Source organism: Oncorhynchus mykiss, chromosome 4 (assembly GCF_057628025.1).
Source record: "Oncorhynchus mykiss isolate SJ-2025 chromosome 4, ASM5762802v1, whole genome shotgun sequence".
Taxonomy (NCBI): domain Eukaryota; kingdom Metazoa; phylum Chordata; class Actinopteri; order Salmoniformes; family Salmonidae; genus Oncorhynchus; species Oncorhynchus mykiss.
The window spans coordinates 75,273,903-75,300,678 of NC_143025.1; the positions used below are offsets into that span (position 1 = coordinate 75,273,903).

At 45.7% G+C, this 26,776-nt stretch overlaps 1 protein-coding gene across 25 annotated transcripts in view; it reads left to right on the forward strand.

Annotated features, from left to right (window-relative positions):
• sash1a (SAM and SH3 domain containing 1a) overlaps window positions 1-26,776 on the forward strand; it is a 290,257-nt gene that overhangs the window by 252,241 nt on the left and 11,240 nt on the right. For 8 of the 25 annotated variants that reach the window (XM_021600731.3, XM_090233027.1, XM_090233021.1 and 5 more), the window contains exons 7-17: window positions 171-283; window positions 1,315-1,416; window positions 13,130-13,265; window positions 13,493-13,911; window positions 16,810-16,884; window positions 17,016-17,159; window positions 22,480-22,612; window positions 23,559-23,728; window positions 24,006-24,215; window positions 26,047-26,197; window positions 26,373-26,501. In XM_021600731.3, coding sequence (XP_021456406.3) covers window positions 171-283; window positions 1,315-1,416; window positions 13,130-13,265; window positions 13,493-13,911; window positions 16,810-16,884; window positions 17,016-17,159; window positions 22,480-22,612; window positions 23,559-23,728; window positions 24,006-24,215; window positions 26,047-26,197; window positions 26,373-26,501 — 1,782 coding nt within the window. Of the gene's footprint in view, window positions 1-170; window positions 284-1,314; window positions 1,417-5,384; window positions 5,767-13,129; window positions 13,266-13,492; window positions 14,467-16,809; window positions 16,885-17,015; window positions 17,160-22,479; window positions 22,613-23,558; window positions 23,729-24,005; window positions 24,216-26,046; window positions 26,198-26,372; window positions 26,502-26,776 lie in introns of those variants that run through there. The other 17 variants (XM_090233014.1, XM_090233028.1, XM_090233023.1 and 14 more) reach the window with 5 other exon arrangements.

Genomic DNA, 26,776 nt, shown 5'->3' on the forward strand with positions numbered 1-26,776 from the left:
TTTTCATGGAAATTACATTGTTCAATTCTAATATCATATTTATTATCTGGGAATTACTTATTTTTGGCCCATTTTTCATGTTATTCCATAATACTCTATGTTATGCCCCAGCTGTTTTATAATTCTCTGACTTTAGCCCTGACCATTGACTTTCTCTGACCTTTGTCTAGGAGAGGACATAGGCTATGTGGCCAGTGAGATCACCATGAGTGATGAAGAGCGCATCCAGCTGATGATGATGGTGAAGGAGAAAATGATCACTGTGGAAGAGGCTTTAGCTCGGGTAGGAACCCTCTAACCCACCCTGTACGCCCTACCCCCACTCTCCCTCTCAGACAGACCCCCACCCAGGCCCTGGAGAGGACCTCCACCCCACCCTCAAGCTGACCCCAAGCCCCAGCTCCATCACTGCATCGTGGGCTCGCCCGGCTCCAAACCTGCCCTCTCTCCTGCTTCATCCACCAAGCTCCATATCCAGCTTTTACTAAAACGACTTACTCTTACTAATCATTCATTTGGCTTTTATAATAACCTTGCATTGCTCTTTTTTACACACAAACACACTCATGCTGCCCCAGACCCTGGCCAAGGGCGCCTGCCACCTGGGGGGATGTGTGTGGTCCTGTTCATGCTGTAGGGATAGCTGGACATGTTAGCTCAGTAGCCCCCCCTGGTGGGTGGTTAGAGTGGTGCATTCTGGATTTGTCCTCTGGGTGGATGTGGTGGCTGGAGTGGCATTCAGTGGTCCCTCTTGTCTCCTCTTCTCTCCTTTCTCTGTCTATGTTCATCTGGTTGTTTGTCAAATTCGTCTTCACTTTTTCTCATCTCTCCCGGTCATTTGTTCTGCTGTTCTCTGTTCTCTTCCTCTCTTCTTCCTCCTCTCCTCTCATCCTCCCTCTCCCACTCTGTGGTAACTGTAAATGAGAGAATGACGTGGGTGACTGCAGTCTTGTAGAATTACTGTAGGTCTCTCTCCACAAGGCAGACGTTGATTCTCCTCCAGCTCTTCCTGTATCTCTGGTGTGTTATTGGGTGCTGGTCTGACTTTTACTCTCCTCCACTGTGACTGACACTCAAACAAATCAGACTCGGGAATCAAGGAGCAGCCTTTGTGAACAGTTGTCTTGTCTTGTATTTGTTTCGTTGGAACTCACTTATGTTGGCCTGTGACCTGTGTATGTGTGTGTGTTCTACGTTTGTATCTACATTGTGTCTTGGTGTTGGTTTGGTTGTGTGTGTGGAGGGGTAGCTGTTTCTATAGTGAGAGTGGGCCATTATCCCCTGCCCTCTCTCTAAACTCTTGTTCTCCTATAGCTGAAGGAGTATGAGAACCATAGCAGACAGTCCAGCAGTACTGACACTGCAGAGTGGACTGATGGATCCACTCCCAATCTAAACCAGTCCTCAAACTGCAAAGTAAGTACTTCTGACCTTTGACTGAACTTTCACCTCTCACCCCGTGACCCCAAACACCTCAGGATCAAAGCCCCACAGAGGAGCAGCCGTCTTTGTTTTGTTTCATGTTGGAATTATGTCTGTGTGTGTGTATATGTTACCTTGGAGTGGGTATTTGTGTGTGTGAGGACACATGTATGAGTCCAGTAGCTGTGACGTCCCTTCCCTAACTAACCTGGATATTAATTAATGGCATACCCCAGCATCCCGTGTGTGTTGACACCCAACTCTGTGTGTAGTGCAGACTGTGAGACTGGGATTGGGTTGATCAGTGCATGCATCCCCTCCCTGGATTATGCAGTGAAGAGGAAAAATTACTAATGAAGGTTATAGAACGCTTTAATGTCGTCCTTAAAGATGAACTCTGAACTAGGAACTGATTTCCGTCCAGCCCCAGTCCTGATTCCACCCTGTATCTTTTCCCCCTTCTTCCATCTTAAAGGGGAGTATCACTCAAAAACTATCTTTTGGTATTTAGTGTTTTGCATGTCAGCAGTCAAGATATTGGACTTTTGAGAAGAAAAATGTCTCAATCATCATGATGATGTGTTTTGCATCATATGATGATTTGGCTGGAGACACCTTTCTTCTGAAAAGTCCAATATCTTGCCTACTTGACTGCTGACATGCAAAACATTTTGGGACTGTATCAATAGTGGACTAATGAAACAAATACCAAAATATCGTTTTTGAGTAAAATGTCCCTTTAAGTCAGTGCTGAAAGTATCTGTCCAGATGACCAGCTGTGGTCAGTGGAGAGCAGGCTCTGGACCTCCCAGTCCTGAAGTGTCCTTCCAGACCATGGGGTTTAGTGACAGGTCCCAGAACACAGCCTCATATTGCATGTTGTTGTATGAATCCCCAGGACGGATGTGAGTGGTTATTTTGAGATGGGAACCAGTGGTACTGTACTGATGATGGTTCAAATCAAACGCTTCTGTCCTGCTGGGTCAAAGCAAGCTCTGTTTTCCTCTTGGGTTTAGCCTTGCGCTGCTGTAGGCTATGTGTGTGTGTGTGTGTGTATAAGATAGATCACAGGGGAAGGACATGTGGGCTGACAGGCTGAATGGAGGACTGTGTGTGTGTGTGTGTGTGTGTGTGTGTGTGTGTGCACGGACATACAAACTCACAGACCCACATCTTCCTGTGAAGATGGTAATCGACACCAACCACAAAAACACCAACTTGAATGCCCAACTATTTCTATGCACATATGTGTTGCCGTGGAAACCCAATTGCTAATAGCTGGGGCTGAACGCTCCCTTCCCTCTGAATGATCGGCAGCCTTGACATCTGTACTGTAATGTCTAGCATGCTACAATTCCTATTTCATATTAATTAGCTGACAGTGTCTTTTGCTCTGAAGACGTCTGCTTTAGCATGGTGCCGCCACAGCCTTGACACCAAGCTAGAGGTCTTCTCGGATCCCAAAATTGAGATCCGAACCGAATTGGATCCGTGAAATTCCTACCCGGCCCCAATAGGATCGGGTCATTTCGCTTGAAAATCTATATCCGATCCGGATCCAAGGTGAACCAGGTCCGACCCAAAACATGTCAGAGTTGAGAGAGAATCAGATTCAAAATTGGGTCGGGTCTGTATCCAACCCAAATGGATCCAAATTATTAAAAACGTAAGCCAGCAAAATTGTTTTGACTTGTCTGTGCATTTCCGGTTGTATTTAAAATATTTGTGGTGTACAGGATAGTATTTTCATAATGACATATACAGTGGGGCAAAAAAGTATTTAGTCAGCCACCAATTGTGCATGTTAAAAAGATGAGAGAGGCCTGTAATTTTCATCATAGGTACACTTCAACTATGACAGACAAAATGAGAAAAAAAATCCAGAAAGTCACATTGTAGGATTTTTAAAGAATTTATTCACAAATTATGGTGGAAAATAAGTATTTGGTCACCTACAAACAAGCAAGATTTCTGGCTCTCACAGACCTGTAACGTCTTCTTTAAGAGGCTCCTCTGTCCTCCACTCATTACCTGTATTAATGGCACCTGTTTAAACTTGTTATCTGTATAAATGACACCTGTCCACAAACTCAAACAGTCACACTCCACTATGGCCAAGACCAAAGAGCTGTCAAAGGACACCAGAAACAAAATTGTAGACCTGCACCAGGCTGGAAAGACTGAATCTGCAATAGGTAAGCAGCTTGGTTTGAATAAATCAACTGTGGGAGCAATTATTAGGAAATGGAAGACATACAAGACCACTGATAATCTCCCTCAATCTGTGGCTCCACGCAAGATCTCACCCCGTGGGGTCAAAATGATCACAAGAACGGTGAGCAAAAATCCCAGAACCACACGGGGGAACCTAGTGAATGACCTGCAGAGAGCTGGGACCAAAGTAACAAAGCCTACCATCAGTAACACACTACACCGCCAGGGACTCAGAGAACATTATGAGGTTTTCCAAAATATTTTCCTAATTTCTCTTGACCAAATATTTGAGCAGGAGGAATTTTGGGGGATGATCATCGCGTGCCAGACTGAGAGCAGTGAATAGTCCACTTTTTAAACTTTACAAACTAGCCTATTTCACTCTTTGATAAACATTGATTTAGACTAAAGGTATGTCTAACACTTTCTAACACACAGCACTTGCTGACTATTTAGCATCCTAAAATCACCACATAACAATGGTATATTTCTATAAAAGTCATTATAGTAGCTTAATATTTTTTGTTCAAAATAGAATGTAGATATATCCTTTGGGCCTACAGAATTAGTTTATACAGCCTGAGATTGGTTTGGATGCAGGTTTGATAGAAGAGTCATCCAATCCACAGCTGTGTAGGACTACCATCCAGAGTGTTAATTAAAAATTCATAATTGAAGAGAGAAGTTGTCCTGATATTTCTTATACTTATCCATGCATTACACAATCAATAAATCAGCAGCATTTCAATATTAGGCTACAATATTTTCTGCAGACATGTTTATCAGTCTACCACACACACACACACACACAAGCAGATTAACTTGGTCTAAAAGGGCTATTTATTAGATTATTTTTTATTAGAAAGAATGTGTCGGTCACTCTGCAGTATAACTTGTTTATTTTGAACAAAAGCCACAAAACTAGAGAGTCACTCATCTTTATGCTGATCTGTGGACATTCTGGACAAAATTCTGTCAGGCTTTCAAACCGTTTTCACATGCAAGCAAAGTTTTCCTTGAACCTATTCCTTTCTAGTAATAAATTGATTCCTTCAAGGAGAAAGGCCTGTTGTAAGGCATTATGCAGAGATACAGCCCCGGGTCTGAGTCTGGCCTGCTGTACAGTCTGTCTCTGACTGCCCTTTGATGTGGAGCTGCAGACAGACAGGGCCCTAGCAGGCTAATCTCCCTGTTAACCCTCTCTATGCCCTCGGCTGCCAGAGGCCTGCTTCCTGTCCAACTGGATTGATGGATGGGATGTCTGATAGACAGAGGGAGAGAGGATAGGGGGATGACTGGAGGTGTATTGTTCGGAGAAACACTCTGCCTGTCTTCAGGGCTGTTTGTACGCGCCGCCGGAGGGAGGGAGGAAGAGAGGAAGTGAGGGAGGACAAAGAGCTCTCACTCCCCTCAGGCCCCTGAAACGCAGCATGAGGAGGGGGGGGGGGCTCTGCTTGATAAAACATCAGTTTAAAATGGATCCGTTTAGGAAATATCTTCCCTCTTTTGGGCCTGGGGGTGTGTGCCGGGGGTAATGTCCGCCACCTTCAAATGGAATTAGGTCATCCCCCATCTTTCAAATGGCTATGTGTGTCTGTGTGTTTCTTTGTGTGTGCGTCTGTGTAGCTCTGTGGTTGCTCTGTCCAAATATCCGTCCTCTTGCCCTGCTCCCTCTCCAATCGTTCTCTCACTCTCTGTCTCTCCGTCTCTCTCATCCCCCCTGGAGCAGAGAGAGAGAGAGCGCCCACATTCCAGGGCTGGCCATTAGAGATGTGGGGGCCAAAGCAGGGTCAGGGGCTCAAACGCTGGGATTGTTCTCCTCTCTCCTCCAGGCACAACATGCCTTTTCTCTCTGCTGCTGCTCAATAGCACCAGCAGCCTGCTCGCTCTCACTCTCCCATCGCTTTCATTCTGCAGAGCGGCCTTTGCCAACGAGCTGCAGGGAGTGTGTCAGAGTGAGTGTGTGTCAATGCTGTGAGTGTGTATGTTGTGTGACTGTGCGTGTCTCTCTCTGGATATGCCGTGTGACTAACCTGGGACTAGATGGGACAGGGCCAGCCTGATGCATGCTTTTTACACTGACCTGGGAATGGTAAAAGCACAAGTCTGCTGTCCTAAATGCCTAAAGCGGTGAGTAACAAGTCACACTCAATTGCTTAGCTCAATTAAATTTCAATGTTTTTTCTGTATTTTTGTGAGGCAGGGAACTGCTTTCGGGTTTGCACCAGTTTTTACTGGTCGTTTTAGATCTGGTTTAGTTTGTATGTGCACCATGTATGCTCGACCACACCAAGATTTCTGCAGCAAGACTCAAAGCTGATAATGACGGTGTGTGTGTGCATGGCGTGTGTGTGTGTGAGTTGACGTTGTTCCAATGAGGGGTCGCTGACTGCACCACTGGTTGATTGTGTCGTGTTCCAGACGTTGGTGTCCCTCAGGGCTGCGTCTAAGGGACTATGTCATTGTCAGCCCCTCCTCACCTCCCCCCACCCGGGCTATGTTGCGGCAGAGGTGTCTTTCTTGCGTTCTTCTTAACGACCCTACTGTACCAGAGCAGCGTTTCCCCTATATGTATTCATCAGCGGCGCACCGCTGCAGGTATTGACTAATACAAACAACACAACATTATGCATTTCATTCAACTGTCTTCCTTGACCACTCATTGAAGCACTGCTTTCTCTTCTGTATGATCAAATCTATGCTGCCTCGCTTTCGCCCCCTGCTGTCCTCCGGGACTGTCTTGCCTAAGAATGGCTCACTCTGACTCTGCAACAATACGCACACTTCAACACCAACACCCACCGCAATAGTGAATAACCCAGAATAATAACATACACACTCCAGTAATGTCCTATGTGTACCTCAGTAATGATCCTTGTTGGAGGAGGATTCAGTCAGGTCTGGTTCCAAACTGCAGCGGGCACACACACACACACACACACACACACACACACACACACACACACACACACACACAAACACACAAACACACAGAGACCTGTTATTACAGCACAGTCTCTGAAGACACAACTCTGTAATGTCCTCTGGAGCGGTGGAAACTATCAGAAGAGTATTCCAGCCAGATGTGTATGGTTAGGGTAGAGGGAGGACAGTGGTTTTAAGGGGTCCTGGGGTGAGGGGGAGGCGTTCTGGGGTTTACAAGCTGAGAGGTTGTCAAAAACAAAATGAGAGGGTTCGACCCCGGCCTCGTCGTCGGGTTCTGCTGTCGACAGAGGAATGAAGTGTGGAGCACGCACCCCTGAGACTAGTGGTGGGAAGAGGGCTCTGATGGGACGCCAGAGTGATTTATGGGTAATGTGCAGGTCACAGAGCTCCCATGGTGCAGAAAGCCATCATTCTGACTGAGAAGGTCCAGGGGAATGTCGAGGTCCTGGTGTCAACTAGGTACCGGTGCGCCCTCATAGCCCTATGGAAGGTGTCTTCTAGAGCCAGTTGTTAAAGCCATCCCTCCCTCAGCTGTTAACCTCTGCTGTGTGTGTGTGTGTGTGTGTGTGTGTGTGTGTGTGTGTGTGTGTGTGTGTGTGTGTGTGTGTGTGTGTGTGTGTGTGTGTGTGTGTGTGTGTGTGTGTGTGTGCGTGTGCGTGCGTATCCCTAGACTCAGGCTTGGTCTAAGCCAGCAGCTGTCATCTTGAGGAGGTTGGGGAAGCTAAGAGAAACTAAGAGGAGCGTCTCTCCAGGCCTAATATACACAGCCCAGTCAGACTCGCCTGAGCACTAACTCAAGCTCTCTCACACGCTGGGAGATTTTTTTGTGCGCGTGTGTGCGCTTGTGTGTACTTGTGTGTGTGTGTGCACTTGTGTGCCCTGGCTCTAACAGTGGACCAGCTGTCTGTGACCAGACCCGACCCAGTGTTGCTGTGGAAACCAGAGGAGAAAACAACAAATTAGGAATTTTCCCCAGAATGACTGCAGCTCGGCCAAACTAGCTCTGTGACAAACTCATCTCATCACATCACATGGTGCCTATACAACACCTACTCACATACAGTGCCTTGCAAAAGTATTCGGCCCCCTTAAACTTTGCGACCTTTTGACACATTTCAGGCTTCAAACATAAAGATATAAAACTGTATTTTTTTGTGAAGAATCAACAACAAGTGGGACACAATCATGAAGTGGAACGACATTTATTGGATATTTCAAACTTTTTTAACAAATCAAAAACTGAAAAATTGGGCGTGCAAAATTATTCAGCCCCCTTAAGTTAATACTTTGTAGCGCCACCTTTTACTGCGATTACAGCTGTAAGTCGCTTGGGGTATGTCTCTATCAGTTTTGGACATCGAGAGACTGAAATTTTTTCCCATTCCTCCTTGCAAAACAGCTCGAGCTCAGTGTGGTTGGATTGGAGCATTTGTGAACAGCAGTTTTCAGTTCTTTCCACAGATTCTCGATTGGATTCAGGTCTGGACTTTGACTTGGCCATTCTAACACCTGGATATGTTTATTTTTGAACCATTCCATTGTAGATTTTGCTTTATGTTTTGGATCATTGTCTTGTTGGAAGACAAATCTCCGTCCCAGTCTCAGGTCTTTTGCAGACTCCATCAGGTTTTCTTCCAGAATGGTCCTGTATTTGGCTCCATCCATCTTCCCATCAATTTTAACCATCTTCCCTGTCCCTGCTGAAGAAAAGCAGGCCCAAACCATGATGCTGCCACCACCATGTTTGACAGTGGGGATGGTGTGTTCAGCTGTGTTGCTTTTACGCCAAACATAACGTTTTGCATTGTTGCCAAAAAGTTCAATTTTGGTTTCATCTGACCAGAGCACCTTGCCATACCAGGCAGTGATGCTCTTGATGGTGCAGCTGTAGAATCTTTTGAGGATCTGAGGACCCATGCCAAATCTTTTCAGTCTCCTGAGGCTTTGTTATGCCCTCTTCACAACTGTCTTGGTGTGTTTGGACCATGATAGTTTGTTGGTGATGTGGACACCAAGGAACCTGAAGCTCTCAACCTGCTCCACTACAGCCCCTTCGATGAGAACGGGGGCGTACTCGCTCCTCCTTTTCCTGTAGTCCACAATCATCTCCTTTGTCTTGATCACGTTGAGGGAGAGGTTGTTGTCCTGGCACCACACAGCCAGGTGTCTGACCTCCTCCCTATAGGCTGTATCATCGCTGTTGGTGATCAGGCCACTGTTGTGTCATCAGCAAACTTGATAATGGTGTTGGAGTCGTGCCTGGCCATGCAGTCACGAGTGAACAGGGAGTACAGGAGGGGCCTGAGCATGCACCAGCTGTTATTTACTGCTGTTATTTGCAAATAGACACAGACCGCCACCCCTTGTCTTACCGGAGGCAGCTGTTCTATCTTTCCGATGCACAGAACCCAGCCAGCTGTATGTTATCCATGTTGTTGTTCAGCCACGACTCAGTGAAACATAAGATATTACAGTTTTTAATGTCATGTTGGTAGGATAGCCTTGATCGGCACTCATCCATTTTGTTATCCAATGATTGCACGTTGGCTAATAGAACTGATGGTAGAGGGGGATCCTTACAAGGCACCCCCAAAGCTTCCGGCGCCATCATCATCATATTAATGAAGCCTCCGGCGCCATCATCATCATATTAATGAAGCTTCCGGTGCCATCATCATCATATTAATGAAGCATTTAGTGACATCATCATCATATTAATGAAGCATTTGGTGACATCATCATCATATTAATGAAGCATTTGGTGACATCATCATCATCATAGTAATGAAGCATTTGGTGACATCATCATCATAGTAATGAAGCATTTGGTGACATCATCATCATATTAATGAAGCATTTGGTGACATCATCATCATATTAATGAAGCATTTGGTGACATCATCATCATATTAATGAAGCATTTGGTGACATCATCATAGTAATGAAGCATTTGGTGACATCATCATCATATTAATGAAGCATTTGGTGACATCATCATAGTAATGAAGCATTTGGTGACATCATCATCATAGTAATGAAGCATTTGGTGACATCATCATCATAGTAATGAAGCATTTGGTGACATCATCATCATAGTAATGAAGCATTTGGTGACATCATCATCATAGTAATGAAGCATTTGGTGACATCATCATCATATTAATGAAGCTTCCGGCGACATCATCATCATAGTAATGAAGCATTTGGTGACATCATCATCATATTAATGAAGCTTCCGGCGACATCATCATCATAGTAATGAAGCATTTGGTGACATCATCATCATATTAATGAAGCATTTGGTGACATCATCATCATATTAATGAAGCCTCCGGTGCCATCATCATCATGTTAATGAAGCTTCCGGCGCCATCATCATCATATTAATGAAGCCTCCGGCGCCATCATCATCATATTAATGAAGCTTCCGGCGCCATCATCATCATATTAATGAAGCTTCCGGCGCCATCATCATCATATTAATGAAGCCTCCGGTGCCATCATCATCATATTAAGGAAGCCTCCGGTGCCATCAACATCATATTAATGAAGCTTCCGGTGCCATCATCATCATATTAATGAAGCTTCCGGCGCCATCATCATCATATTAATGAAGCTTCCGGTGCCATCATCATCATATTAATGAAGCTTCCGGTGCCATCATCATCATATTAATGAAGCTTCCGGTGCCATCATCATCATATTAATGAAGCTTCCGGTGCCATCATCATCATATTAATGAAGCTTCCGGTGCCATCATCATCATATTAATGAAGCTTCCGGCGCCATCATCATCATATTAATGAAGCTTCCGGCGCCATCATCATCATATTAATGAAGCCTCCGGTGCCATCATCATCATATTAATGAAGCTTCCGGTGCCATCATCATCATATTAATGAAGCTTCCGGCGCCATCATCATCATATTAATGAAGCTTCCGGTGCCATCATCATCATATTAATGAAGCTTCCGGTGCCATCATCATCATATTAATGAAGCTTCCGGCGCCATCATCATCATATTAGTGAAGCTTCCGGCGCCATCATCATCATATTAATGAAGCTTCCGGCGCCATCATCATCATCATATTAATGAAGCCTACGGTGCCATCATCATCATATTAATGAAGCTTCCGGCGCCATCATCATCATATTAATGAAGCCTCCGGTGCCATCCTCATCATATTAATGAAGCTTCCGGCGCCATCATCATCATATTAATGAAGCCTCCGGCGCCATCATCATCATATTAATGAAGCTTCCGGCGCCATCATCATCATATTAATGAAGCTTCCGGCGCCATCATCATCATATTAATGAAGCTTCCGGTGCCATCATCATCATATTAAGGAAGCCTCCGGTGCCATCAACATCATATTAATGAAGCTTCCGGTGCCATCATCATCATATTAATGAAGCTTCCGGCGCCATCATCATCATATTAATGAAGCTTCCGGTGCCATCATCATCATATTAATGAAGCTTCCGGTGCCATCATCATCATATTAAGGAAGCTTCCGGTGCCATCATCATCATATTAATGAAGCTTCCGGTGCCATCATCATCATATTAATGAAGCCTCCGGTGCCATCATCATCATATTAATGAAGCTTCCGGTGCCATCATCATCATATTAATGAAGCTTCCGGCGCCATCATCATCATATTAATGAAGCTTCCGGTGCCATCATCATCATATTAATGAAGCTTCCGGTGCCATCATCATCATATTAATGAAGCTTCCGGCGCCATCATCATCATATTAATGAAGCTTCCGGCGCCATCATCATCATATTAATGAAGCTTCCGGCGCCATCATCATCATCATCATATTAATGAAGCCTGCGGTGCCATCATCATCATATTAATGAAGCTTCCGGCGCCATCATCATCATATTAATGAAGCCTCCGGCGCCATCCTCATCATATTAATGAAGCTTCCGGCGCCATCATCATCATATTAATGAAGCCTCCGGCGCCATCATCATCATATTAATGAAGCCTCCGGCGCCATCATCATCATATTAATGAAGCTTCCGGTGCCATCATCATCATATTAATGAAGCTTCCGGTGCCATCATCATCATATTAATGAAGCTTCCGGCGCCATCATCATCATATTAATGAAGCCTCCGATGCCATCATCATCATATTAATGAAGCTTCCGGTGCCATCATCATCATATTAATGAAGCATTTGGTGACATCATCATCATATTAATGAAGCCTCCGGCGCCATCATCATCATATTAATGAAGCTTCCGGTGCCATCATCATCATATTAATGAAGCTTCCGGTGCCATCATCATCATATTAATGAAGCCTCCGGTGCCATCATCATCATATTAATGAAGCTTCCGGTGCCATCATCATCAAATTAATGAAGCCTCCGGCGCCATCATCATCATATTAATGAAGCTTCCGGCGCCTTCATCATCATATTAATGAAGCATTTGGTGACATCATCATCATAGTAATGAAGCATTTGGTGACATCATCATCATAGTAATGAAGCATTTGGTGACATCATCATCATCATATTAATGAAGCATTTGGTGACATCATCATAGTAATGAAGCATTTGGTGACATCATCATCATATTAATGAAGCTTCCGGCGACATCATCATCATAGTAATGAAGCATTTGGTGACATCATCATCATAGTAATGAAGCATTTGGTGACATCATCATCATATTAATGAAGCATTTGGTGACATCATCATCATATTAATGAACCATTTGGTGACATCATTGTTCCCTCTGTTTCTGCTCCACTGTAGAGATATTTAATGCCGTCGTAATGCCCAATTGAACTTCCCTCCTCTCTCCACAGTCCACACACACACACACACACTCATAATGGAGCTCTGTGTACCTCAGCACAATGCCACGGAGCCTCCATTTAGTGTCTATTGGGTAATAAACAGCTCCAGGCTCATTCCAACAGGCAGCACTCAGTCTAGAGCCTGATCTAGACACACACACCACACATACCAAGCTCCCTGAATATCTGTGGTGAATATCTGTGGCAACTCCTCATCGTCCTCTCTGGTTCAGGGTTTTTGTTGTTTTGGCTCGTTTTTTCATGTGACCTGAATATGTTTTTAATATTAAATGTCATGCAATGCAAATGTCCTACAATGTGTCCTACAATGTGTCCTACAATGTGCCCTACAATGTGACCTACAGTACTATATATGTTCCCCCAACCCCCCAACTCTCCCTCCATACTCTCAAATCACTAACTATGTCCATCCTAAAATGTGCATCATAACTGTCACCATGTGACCCTACGTCCAAAACGCTGTGCTTTACGTGTATGAATGAATGGGGATGTGAGTTTCCTCAAGACTTCAGTGAATGACACCCACACCACAATGTTGTTTCATAAAGGTTGGAAAAGAGCAATTGAAGACTTAATAGATTTGTAGGCTAGTACCCCTCTTGTGTGTGGATATGGGTCACTGGGCTATGGCTAGGGTTCTGGGGGTCCCTGTACGACAGTGTGTCTTGGACTTCCTGTGACGTCCCCTCTCTCCCTCTCAGTCTCGGGAGCAGTCTGATGATGAGCAGACAGAGGACTCAATGAAGTTCAAACGGCTCCACAAGCTGGTCAACTCTACCCGCCGCGTCAGGAAGAAACTCATCAAGGTGGAAGAGGGCAAGAAACACGGCTCCGAAGGTACGGCACATGTCCATAGGGATTTCTGAATACACCGTTTGAGTTAGTATGGACTCCATACTGTATATTCAGAAATCTCGTAACAGAAATTCTGTAACAGAAATTCCATTTTTCCGCAGCACTTTGTAAACATTCAGTGGAAATGTGAATGGGATAGAAGTGTTTTTGCTCTTTTTGAGGTTACTATGTAATGGATAAATTATGTGATGTTCCTCTCCTCCCTGAAGATTCTCTGAGCTTGGAGGCATCCCCTACCTGTGAGGACAACACAGCCTTGTACACAGGGGTCCTGAAGAAGTCCAGCCTGCCCCAGGATGCCTCCATGTCCTCCCTGACCCAGGACCAGCTCTCTCTGGATGGGGACACAGACAGCCTGACCACCTCCCCTTCCACCAGCAGCCTGGACACTACCTGGTCCGGACACAAGCTGGTCAAGGCCTTCTCTAAGTCCAGCAGCACCCACGGCCTCATCCGGCCTCCCAGGAGACTCGCTGCTGGGCCTGAGGGTTTGGGAGCCGTCGGGGTGGGAGGTAGTGGATCCTCGTTCTCAGAGCTGGACGGCTGTGGTGCCGAGGCCGAAGAGAAGGTGTCGCACTCCATGACGGAGGGCGAGATGCGGAAAGCCCTGACCTCTCTCTCCCATGGGGTAAGTAATGACACACTCTACGGTTTCTACGGCCTCACCCGGCCACGCCCCAAACCACACCCCCAGCCCTGCCTCCTTGTTGCCCTCGATGATGTCTCCCAAGGTAGCCCCAAACACGCCCGTCACCACACCAGCTGGCTCAGGAAGCCTGACCCCAATTATGCCTACTCCACCAAACACCTGCTCTACCAGCGCTCCCGGAACTGTGTCAAAACACCAGGGGTGCCCTCCTCCTGTTCCTCCCCCTCGCCCCCCGCCCGCTGTGACCTGGCCAAGGCTAAAGGTGGTACGCTGGGTGGAGGGGGGTGTGGGGGCTGGGCATTCCCCCCTCGCAGGCTCCGTGGCCGGACGGCGGTGAGCGAACTGAATATTACGTACGTGGTGGAGCGCAGCCTCTACGGCCACCTCAACTGGGCCCAGCTGGTCCGGCCCGTCACCCTCAGCCGTGCCGAACGCCGCTGCCTATTGGAGGAGGACAGGGAGGCGGACAGGAAGTGGGCGGCCAGCGTGGACCGCTGCACCAAGCGCGTGCTCTTACGCATCCAGCAGAAGTCTGTGAGTTCTACTGTACAGCAGGGCGGGGGCGGGCTAGGCAGCGCCTCCGCCTGGCCAGGCGGACCAAGGCACCTCCAAGGCTGCAGAGTAACCCTGAGGCTTAGATACAGACACAGGGTGGATGATGTTTCCTTCTTCTCTGCTTTAATCCAGCAAGAAGGGTAGTTTAACAGAGACTCCATAAAGAAACAGAACATTACACAATCTTTAAATATGAAAGCTTTTGGCGTCTTAGTTCATTTGAATGTGAAATGAAATAGTAATGGGGTGTTCCACTTAGGAGGTTAACAGTGGATACCAGTGTAACAGCAGAGGATGTATAACTGGCATTTGAAAATGTCACCCAGCCCAAACCCTGTCGGGAGTCTGCTGAGTCAGAACAGACTGAAGAGACAGAGACACGGTTGTGGAAGAGACAGAGACACAGTTGTGTTGGGTCACTGCTCAGGGGCTGACAGACACACTTGACAGACACATTCTCTCTCGTTTCTTCTTTCTAGCTTTCTCCATCCTTTTCTATCCCTCCCTCCTCTTAGCTTCTCTCTCCTCTGTGTGTCTGGGTTCAGTAGAAGGGGAACAGAGTGATCTCTTTTCCAGCTCAGTGTGAAAGAAAAGGAAAAAGATCTGGGACTGTGACAGTGGCCATAAGCCCAGCTAGATGGTCTGGACTGGCCAGGCCAAACAAGCCTCCACATATCATTGAGACAGATGTAATGATAAGGTTTGGTCAGTGTGTGAAAGTTTGATCACATGTCAATACAAATCTAGCATGGAAGTTTTAGTGTTGATAGTAGGAATCCTACTGAAAGAGAATCTAGATCGACACAGTGAAGTTAAACAGAGATATTCTGCAGCCTTGAAGAAGCCTGAATACTGGCTTTCACTTGTCAATCATTGGATGTGGTTCTTCATCCATAGACATTTTTATTCATTCCTTCAGTTCTCTTTTTTGGGGTTTTATCTTTTTGATCGTGCCTTCGTCGGCATGGTTACAGATGTAGTGGAATTTTCTTTCTCTTTCTTTTTATTTTTTTACTGTCATGTGGAAGATGGTTTTCTGAGTGCATGACCATTCCATTGAATATATCCACCAGCATCGCTCCATCTGTAGACTTCTTTTTGGACGCCTTCTCAATTGCTTCTCTTTGCCACACTTTGGAACTGCGGATATGGACACGATAGAGACGGGGGTCTCACACATACCATAAAACAAGTCATCTCAAGGATGAAACGAAACCTGGGACTGTTGTCGGAAACTGCTAGCGTAAATTAGGAATGCCCTGTAACGGGAAGAGCAGATTTAATTAGTAACACTTCACTACCTGAGATACTATATATGGGGTGTGTATGCATCAGTGCTTTTGCTTCTTAGTACAATTCTAACCCAAAGAGAGGCCTGGAGGTCAAAGCTAGTTCAATTATAAAACAACCTATCATTCTCCTCCGCAATAACTTCCTCATACCCTCATGGCTGGTTCTATCTTTATCAAATGGAGAGAGAATCTAGATAACCCCCTGCATATCCCTCAGTCTGATACATTATATTTTCTGTGAGAAGTTACCTCTCCTAACCTCCCGCCAATCCTCCCCTTTCTATAACCTAACCCAGTGTAAAGGTATTCATATCTCAATGTTTGTGTTTCCAGAGAACCTACCTTCGTAATTAAACCCAAGGGAATGGTTGCGTTGGGCCATAGTTTGTTATATTTCAGTGTGACCACATCTAACCAAATTATTTCATTTAATTTCACTCTGTGCTTGCTTCCCATTAAAGTAACATAAACTTGCAGAATAACAGTGACTCCCATTCAATTCTCCATGGATGATCAAACATCTCGTTTAAATTTGATCACACAATAACTAATGTACATTATGTAATAAACAGAAATACATTTCAGTTTCACATCACGTCACTTCTGTTGCCCGTCCCATATGAGGCCATTACATGACATACACGTACAGCCAGGCGGTAACTCTCACAAACCCATATATAACATACAGCCCTGAATCATCCTGTTGCCATTATGACTCCGCCAAGCATGAATCATTGTGATTTGACTCATACTGGGCATGGATGAGAGTTGATGTCATTTGAATAGATTCTAATTTATTTTAATTCTGTCTCGTTCAAAATCTTTCCTACCTCTCTCTCTTTCTCTCTCTCTTTCTTTTTCGCTCTCTCTGACTCTCTCTCTCTTTCTCTCTCTCTCTGACTCTTTCTCTCTGACTCTCTCTCTCTGACTCTCTCTTTCTCTCTGACTCTCCTCTTCTCTTTGACTCTCTCTCTCTCTCTCTCTCTCTCTCTGACTCTCTCTCTGGCTCTCCTTCCTCTCCCTTTAACAGAGGACATGTAGTTTTGGAGGGTTTGACCTGTCCAACAGGTCACTCCATGTGGTCAGTGCAGGCTCAGAGCACAATGTAAGTACTACCACATTACTGATGACTCAGGGTTGAGGGGGCGCAATGCTGAGAGAAGTGGACTCAAACACATTCTCTCTCTCTTTCTGTCTCTGTTTTCTCTTTCCACTCTCCCTCCTTCCTTCTCTCAGAGTAAGGATCCAGAGGCTGTATACCGGGAGGTAGTCAAGTCTCCCAACACGTCTCGTATCTCTCTGGGGAAGAAGGTCAAGTCCGTCAAAGAGACCATGAGAAAACGCATGTCCAAGAAGTACAGCAGCTCACTGTCTGAACAGGTACACACACACATACACACACACACACACACACACACACACACACACAGGCATTCAAACCTATAATTCACAAAGTTTCAAGTTTCATAGAATAAAATGGCTTGATCCTAGTTGACTGAATTCTCCCCATTGTTGTTCTGCTCTCATTATGGGCTCTACATGTGTGCATGTGTGTGCTTGTGTGTGTGTGTGGACATGTTTCTGTTGGTTACAAAGTAGACACCCAGCTCTCTCACACACAAACAGATGTGTGACACACACATACACACAGTCAGACGTCACACACACGCAGCTGGGAATTTTTTGGAGCTGTCCACACTCGGGTCTCAGCTTTCTCAGGCCCAGGATTGGACTCTAGGTGGAGGGTAGGGTGTGTTTAGGAGGGTCTGAGCTCATCCAGTGAGGCAAGCATCCCACAGGCCAGGCCAGAGCTCTAAGACATGGGGGCTTTGGCTCTGGGACTGTGTGTGTGTGTGTGTGTGTGTGTGTGTGTGTGTGTGTGTGTGTGTGTGTGTGTGTGTGTGTGTGTGTGTGTGTGTGTGGCATTGGCATTCATACCATATTCACATTGTCAAATATCACAATACAGTATGGGTTTTGGCCTGGTATCTAGGCTGTCAGAGGGTACGCTAAGTAAGCCTTGGGAGTGGCACAATCTGTTGACTGTGCGCTGAAAACTTGTTCCCTCTGCGATAAACAGAAGAGATTTTTGGAACTTCAGTCCTTTGACCCAGAAAAAGGTTGAATTAGTCATGAATGTGTTGCTTGGAAGGAGCGGGTAGGAGACTTGATGAGCTCTAACTTTAGTGAGGCTATTTTACATGCCACGCTGCCATCTAGTGGCTGTGGTGAATTCTCCTTCAGTAAAGCTACTGTTATGTTTTATTTTTTTAAATATTTTTTTCACCTTTATTTAACCAGGTAGGACAGTTGAGAACAAGTTCTTATTTATAACTGTGACCTGGCCAAGATAAAGCAAAGCAGTGCGACAAAAACAACAACACAGAGTTACACATAAACAAACGTACAGTCAATAACACAAAATAAAAGAAAAATAGAAAAAGCTATGTACAGTGTGTGCAAATGTAGAAGAGTAGGGAGGTAAGCAATAAATAGGCCCTAGAGGCTAAAATAATTACAATTTAGCATTAACACTGGAGTGATAGATGTGCAGATGATGATGTGCAAGTAGAGATACTGGGTTGCAAAAGAGCAAGTTGGTAAGTAATAATATGGGAAGGCGGTAGTTGGGTGTGCTGTTTACAGATTGGCTGTGTACAGGTACAGTGATCGGTAAGCTGCTCAGACAGCTGATGCTTAAAGTTGGTGAGGGAGATATAAGTCTCCAGCTTCAGTGATTTTTGCAATTTGTTCCAATCATTGGCAGCAGAGAACTGGAAGGAAAGGCGGACAAAGGAAGTGTTGGCTTTGGGGATGACCAGTGCAATATACCTGCTGGAACGCATGCTACGGGTGGGTGTTGCTATGGTGACCAGTGAGCTGAGATAAAGCGGGGCTTTACCTAGCAAAGACTTATAGATGACCTGGAGCCAGTGGGTTTGGCGACGAATATGAAGCGAGGGCCAGCCAACGAGAGCATACAGGTCGCAGTGGTGAGTAGTATATGGGACTTTGGTGATAAAACGGATGGCACTGTGATAGACTACATCCAGTTTGCTGAGTAGAGTGTTGGGGGCTATTTTGTAAATGACATTGCCGAAGTCAAGGATCGGTAGGACAGTCAGTTTTACGAGGGTATGTTTGGCGGCATGAGTGAAGGAGGCTTTGTTGCGAAATAGGAAGTTGATTCTAGATTTAATGTTGGATTGGAGATGCTTAATGTGAGTCTGGAAGGAGAGTTTATAGTCTAACCAGACACCTAGGTATTTGTAGTTGTCCACATATTCTAGGTCACAACCGTCCAGAGTAGTGATGCTAGTCGGGCGGGAGGTTGCGGGCAGCAATCGTTTGAAGAGCATTCACTTAGTTTTACTAGCATTTAAGAGCATTTGGAGGCCATGGAAGGAGTGTTGTATGGCATTGAAACTCTTTTGGAGGTTTGTTAGCACAGTGTCCAAAGAAGGGCCAGATGTATACAGAATGGTGTTGTCTGTGTAGAGGTGGATCAGAGAATCACCAGCAGCAAGAGTGACATCATTGATATATACAGAGAAAAGAGTCGGCCCGAGAATTGAACCCTGTGGTACCCCCATAGAGACTGCCAGAGGTCCGGACAACTGGCCCTCCGATTTGAAACACTGAACTCTATCTGTGAAGTAGTTGGTGAACCAGGCAAGGCAGTCATTTGAGAAGCCAAGGCTACTGAGTCTGTCGATAAGAATGCTGTGATTGACAGAATCGAAAGCCTTGGCCAGGTCGATGAAGACGGCTGCACAGTACTGTCTTTTATCGATGGTAGTTATGATATCGCTTAGGACCTTGAGCGTGGCGGAGGTGTACCCATGTCCAGCTCTGAAATTGGGGATCTCAGACGAAACGAAATAGAGGTTGAATAGGCTAGTAATAGGGGTTGCAACAATTTCGGCGGATAAATTTAGAAAGAGAGGGTCCAGGTTGTCTAGCCCAGCTGATTTGTAGGGATCCAGATTTTGCAGAACATTAGCTGTCTGGATTTGGGTGAAGGAGAAGCGAGGGGGGGGGGCAAGTTGCCGCAGGGGGTGCTGAGATGTTGGCCAGGGTAGGGGTAGCCAGGTGGAAAGCATGGCCAGCCGTGGAAAATGCTTCTTTAAATTATCGATTATCAATCAAATCAAATGTTATTTGTCACATACACATGGTTAGCAGATGTTAATGCGAGTGTAGCGAAATGCTTGTGCTTCTAGTTCCGACAATGCAGTAATAACCAATGAGTAATCTAACCTAACAATTCAAAAACTACTACCTTATACACACAAGTGTAAAGGGATAAAGAATATGTACAGTACATAAAGATATATGAATGAGTGATGGTACAGAACGGCATAGGCAAGATGCAGTAGATGGTATCGAGTACAGTATATACATATGAGATGAGTAATGTAGGGTATGTAAACAAAGTGGCATAGTTTAAAGTGGCTAGTGATACATAAAGATGCAGTAGATGATATAGAGTACGGTATATACATATACACTGCTTCAGCACACTCTGCAAACCCGGATGTCCTAGCCATGTCTGAATCCTGGCTTAGGAAGGCCACCAAAAATCCAGACATTTCCATCCCTAGCTATAAAATTTTCTGACAAGATAGAACTGCCAAAGGGGGCAAAGTTGTAATCTACTGCAGAGATAGGGAACTGTCACCACTGATAAATCTATGATAATCGACGGGACAGTAGTGGAGAGGGTAGTAAGTTTTAAGTTCCTCGGCGTACACATCACAGACAAACTGAATTGGTCCACCCGCACAGACAGCGTCGTGAAGAAGGAGCAGCAGCGCCTCTTCAACCTCAGGAGGCTGAAGAAATTTGGCTTATCACCAAAAGCACTCACAAACATCTACAGATGCACAATCGAGAGCATCCTGTCGGGCTGAATCACCGCCTGGTACGGCAACTGCTCCGGCCACAACCGTAAGGCTCTCCAGAGGGTAGTGAGGTCTGCACAATGCATCACCGGGGGCAAACTACCTGCCCTCCAGGACACCTACACCACCCGATGTCACAGGAAGGCCATAAAAATCATCAAGGACAACAACCACCCGAGCCACTGCCTGTTCACCCCGCTATCATCCAGAAGGCGAGGTCAGTACAGGTGCATCAAAGCAGGGACCGAGAGACTGAAAAACAGCTTCTATCTCAATGCCATCAGACTGTTAAACAGCCACCACTAACATTGAATGGCTGCTGCCAACACACTGACTAAACTCCAGCCACTTTAATAATGGAAATTGATGTAAAAATATCACTAGCCACTTTAAACAATGCTACTTAATATAATGTTTACATACCCTACATTACTCATCTCAACAAACTTAGGGAGGAGGCTTCTAATGTTAACATGCATGAAACCAATGCTTTTCCGGTTACAGAAGTCAACAAATGAGAGCGCCTGGGGAATGGGAGTGATGCTGGGGGCTGCACGGGTTAACCTCTGCATCACCAGAGGAACAAAGGAGGAGTAGGATAAGAGTATGGCTAAAGGCTAAAAGAACTGGACGTCTAGTGCGTTCAGAACAGAGTAAAAGGAGCAGGTTTCTGGGCGCGGAACAATAGATTCAAGGCATAATGTACAGACAAGAGTATGGTAGGATGTGAGTACAGTGGAAATAAGCCTAGGCATTGAGTGACGTTGAGAGCAGTTTTGTCTCTAGAGGCACCATTTAAGCCAGGTGCAGTCACCGCCTGTGTGGGGGGTGTAACATAAGGACATAAGGCATATTGCGCAGGGCTGGAGGCTCTACAGTGAAATAAGATAAAAAATTACTAACCAAAACCGCAATAGACAAGGCATATTTTGTCATTAGGGAGAGGCATGTGTAGCCAAGTGATCATAGGGTCCAGTGAGTAGCTAGGTGAGCTGGAGGCACGGCGATTCAGACAGCTAGCAGGCCGGAGATAGCAGCAGGCTAGCAGATGGGCCTCAGGGGAACCTCGCAACGAGACAGTCTTATGATATCCCCTCGGACGTTTACATTGGTAGACCAGTCGTGATGGATCGGCGGGGCTCCGTGTCGGCAGCAAAGGGTCCAGGCCAATTGGCAAAAGAGGTAATTGAAGCCCAGGGATTGCTTGATGGAATTTCTTTGGGTAGCCGTGAGAATGGCCTAGTTCAAGGCTAACTCCAGGCTAACTGGTGCTTGCTTCAAGACGTTAGATAGGAGTAGCCACTCGGATAGCTGCTAGCTAGCTGTGATGATCCGCAGTAAAGGTTCAGAGCTTGCGATAGGATTCCGGAGAGAAGAGCAGTCCGATATGCTCTGGGTAGATATCGCACTGTGCAGGCTGGCAGGAGCTGCCTGGGCTGAGGTGATGACCGCTAGCTTCTGAAGGGGATTCCGGTTCAAAAGTGTAAAAAATAGCAGATCCTTACCACACTGGGTGAGGCTGGTTGCAGGAGAGTATGTTCAGTCCGTAGATGGAAAAATAATACACATATATACGAAGAAAAACAAAATATACAAAGGACGGGACAAGACAATCAAAACAGACAAAACAAAACAAAACAAATCCCCACTGCTACACCATCTTGGAATATATGACTGATACTGTATCACGTTGACATCTGTTTCTCTCTCCATCTCTTTCTTCATCTCTCTCTCTCTCTCACACCCCTCTGCTCTCCACTTCTACCTTTCTGCCCCACTCCCCTCCCACCCTCCAGTCGAGCCCAGACGGGACTCCCAGCTCCCCCCAGTCCCCTCAGCCAGATACAGACTCTCTGGAGAAACCCAAGCTAAAGGCTGGAGGATCAGTGGAGAGCCTCCGGAGCTCCCTCAGTGGACAAAGCTCCATGAGTAAGAACTCTGTGTGTGTGTGTGTGTGTGTGTGTGTGTGTGTGTGTGTGTGTGTGTGTGTGTGTGTGTGTGTGTGTGTCTGGCAATGTGTGTGTGTGTGTGTGCATGTGTGCGTGTGTGTGTGTGGTACAGTACACATTAAGTGCGACACAACGGGGCACTGTCATTACATCTCTCTGGCAACATTCTTATACAGACTTAACCCCTTATCAAGCCTGCTGTGTCAGCTAGTATACATCTCATCATCATTGTTATGATCTGAACTCCCAAGTTATAGCTCCGTGTCACAACCACACCTACTCCCATTGGAGGGTTCAGAGATGACATGTGACATCATCTGGGCCTATCTGGTGAAAGCTTCTTCTCACGTTGTGACTGACCATGATCTTACCCTGGCATGTGTTCTGACAACTTGCCTAGTTAAATAAGGTTAAAAAAAAGATAGAAGTTGTCTGAACACATGTATAATTATTCTGTCTGTCTCTCGTGTCTTGAGGTTAGAGTTAGACTAAGGTCTGTGAGGGCTGGGTTGATGTTTGTTAGTTAGTTAATGAGAGAGTGTCCCTTGTTGACTGGTGTTGGCCTGGGCCCCTAGGGCCGGAGAGGCTGAGACACAAGCTAATTATTAAATAGGAAGGCTTTTCTCTCTGCTTCCTACACTCATCATTACAGATCAGACATCCAGAGAGACATCTATGGGTAGACAGCAGCACGTTATATACACACTGGCTACAAGTGATAGGCTGTTATTAATGTGTATTCACACATACTCTGGCTTTGTGTGAATAGATGAGTACATCTAACTCTGTCATTTAAAATAAATTGATTTTCACTTGCTCAGTTTCAAAACACTCAAATCACATGAATATTGAATATATCTATTTGGATGATATGAAATGTATATCTGTGGTTTGACTGTATGTGGTCCTTGCATTGTGTGTTCCAGGTGGTCAGACGGTCAGCACCACAGACTCGTCAGCCAGTAACAGAGAGAGTGTTAAGTCTGAGGATGGAGATGACGAGGAGCCTCCCTACAGAGGGCCCTTCTGTGGCAGGGCGCGAGTACACACTGACTTCACCCCTAGCCCCTACGATTCCGATTCCCTCAAACTAAAGGTAACATACACTTACTGACCTCCACACGTATAAACACACAGTCCCTACGGTACTAACTCTCTCAAATGAAGGGCAACACACAGACACTAATTGACTCATAAGCACAACCCTGAATTCTATACACCCTCAACACACCGTATTCACACACACACACACACACACACACACACACACACACACACACACACACACACACACACACACACACACACACACACACACTTGATGGCTGATAGTTTTAGCGTTTTCTCATGTGAATGTGCTTTGTGTCTTCCAGAAAGGGGATGTGATCGACATCATCAGTAAGCCACCCATGGGGACGTGGATGGGCCTGCTCAATAACAAGGTGGGCACCTTTAAGTTCATCTATGTGGACGTGCTGAGTGAGGAGGAGGAGAAGCCCAAGAGACCCGTGAGGAGAAGGAGGAAGGGCAGACCTCCCAAACCCACCTCTGTAGAAGAGCTGCTGGAACGCATCAACCTCAAGGTACACACTGGACACACACTCCTTTACACACCCGCACGCGGGCGCACAAACACACATGCATTTATTTAACACACTCACAAACATGCACACGAACACACATACACACAACTCTATACAAACCTCACACACCAATGCTAAGGTGTTCTGTACAAGGTGAATAGCAGTCCTGCAACTTCCCTTCTACAGTCAGAATCATATCCTAGCCATCTAAAAAAATACACCCTGCCTCTTCTGTCAACCACCCAGCCTAGGCAGCTCAGCCTCCCCAGGGAGAAGCACCGTAGGTGGGCTGTTTCCGGATGAGCCCAGCCTGATGAAGCTCTAACATGACAGATTACAGACTAGGCTATGTCCCTGGCTCTCCCCTACTCAAGGACATAAGTAACATAACGGTACATTATCATTGCCTGGGCAGAGCAGAGACTATATTACAGGGTTGAAGACCTCCTAAGTCTACTACTATCCTACTATATACAGTACATGTGCATCAAGGTACACATGTCATCTCCGTCGTCACATACGTAGTTGTGAGTTCGGGGAGTGGGAGAGCAGACTAAACACACAACCTCCTAAACCCACCATTAACAACTGGTGACCATGTGAAGACATTATACTGAGACTGTTCCACCTTGTTCTGTTTCTGTTTCATGTCACGCTCTGGATAAATGAGTGTTTTTGGCAAGTATTTATTTAGATTTCTCTTTTGTTTATTTAAAAGGAGAACTAGGGAAAAGGTTTTTGTCCAGATTTGGTTAGCGAGTTCACATACATTTACTGATGCAGGTTTACTGGTGATTGAATGAAGGATACAGTATGTACACCTTAAAGTGACAAGAAAAAGCTGACTAACAAAAGTAAGAAGAGTAAGACGCCGTAATAACCTTGCTGACTAATTCTACATAAAACAGAGCTCATTGTGGTCAGGGCGTTGCTAAAAACACAACGACAAAGTGGAGTGCGCTTCGGAGTAGCCATCTTTTTTATATTTTGATCTATGTTTTCTCTTTTGAAATCTTCCATTTCAACTTGATTGTAGGGGTGTCTTGTAGCAAATGTGCTGTTACCTTTAAATATGCTTTTACCTTCAAATATGCTTTTACCTTCAAATATGCTAGGATGTTACATGAAAGACGAAGATCCTTCAAATGAGAAGGTTGTGTAGAGTAGTGGTCTTTGGTTTTGTCTCATCCTTCTTTATCTTAGCAGAAATAGAGCTGAAAGTCAGTTTTAGCTAAGGACGGAAGTCTCCGTGGTTACAGTGGTGACATGCAGTCTGTGTGTATTCTACCCTTTAGATGTGTGGGTTGGACAAAACTTTAGACTGAAACAGTTTCCACAATCTCCTTGTTGAAAGGGCTGAGATGTTAACTTTAGCTGTGCCTGTTCCCGAAACACACAGAGGGTGTAGTGTGATATTTTAGACCGTGATTTCTGGTGTCCTCCCACCAAGAGATAACACCACAGGGTGTAATGACTAGCTTTGTGCTCTTGTTAAATTGTGTGTGTATCCTCCTTGTCGCCTGTGGTGAAAGGTGTGGTAGAGAATCTCCTCTACCTCATCCCTCTCTTTCCCACCCTTCCCAACTCTTCCCTCCTTTTCTGTAGCCACATTGGCCAATTTATTTTACCTCATTGTGCATGTTTTTGCAAGATTAACATTTTGCCCGTGTCTTTGAAAACTGGTGCTAGGCCATTTTATCTGTCTAGCTTATAACAGTTACAGTCACGCAAGGGGTAGGAAAAAACTATCTGGAATCAGTTGTAAAGAACATGAGATAACCAGAGCCTCTCCTCTCCCCTCTCCTCTTCTTTCTCATCGCCCCTCCTCCAGGAGCACATGCCTACCTTCCTGTTTAACGGTTATGAGGACCTGGACACCTTCAAGCTGCTGGAGGGGGAGGATCTAGATGAGCTCAACATCAAAGACCCTCAACACAGAGCTGTGCTGCTCACCGCTGTGGAGCTACTGCAGGAGTATGACAGTGAGTACACACACACACACACACATGAACTCACGTGCGCACGCACGCACACACTCACACAAACCTTTCGCTCTGTCTGTTTGACTGCATTGTCTCTATGATTCCTACACTACATTGTTGTGTAAGTTTCTTTATATCTGACTATATGGTTTCTGTGTGTTGTGTGTGTTTGTAGGCAGCAGCGACCCTGAGCGGAGCGGCCTGTCAGGCTCTCAGGAGAAGCTGCTATCAGAGGGCCACATCCTGGTGGGCGACTCACCACGTGACTCTGGCTGCTATGAGAGCAATGAGAACCTGGAGAATGGTAATGACTAGCCTAGCATAGCTTCCCGATAATGGGATTAGCCTGGTGTTAGCCTAGCCTGGGCCTAGTCTAGCACTACAGTGACTGTGGCTCCTATGATTCCTCTTCCACCTACTCTGCCATGCTATGCTTCTGCATTCTAACATGAACCATCCGTCATCAGTCTCCATTGGACCAAGGCCAGCCAATCAAACCTCCACTCTTTATCCGCCATGTCTGTCTCCTAGCTCCACCCACTTCACACCCCCACTCACCTCCGCCCCACCTACCTGCGT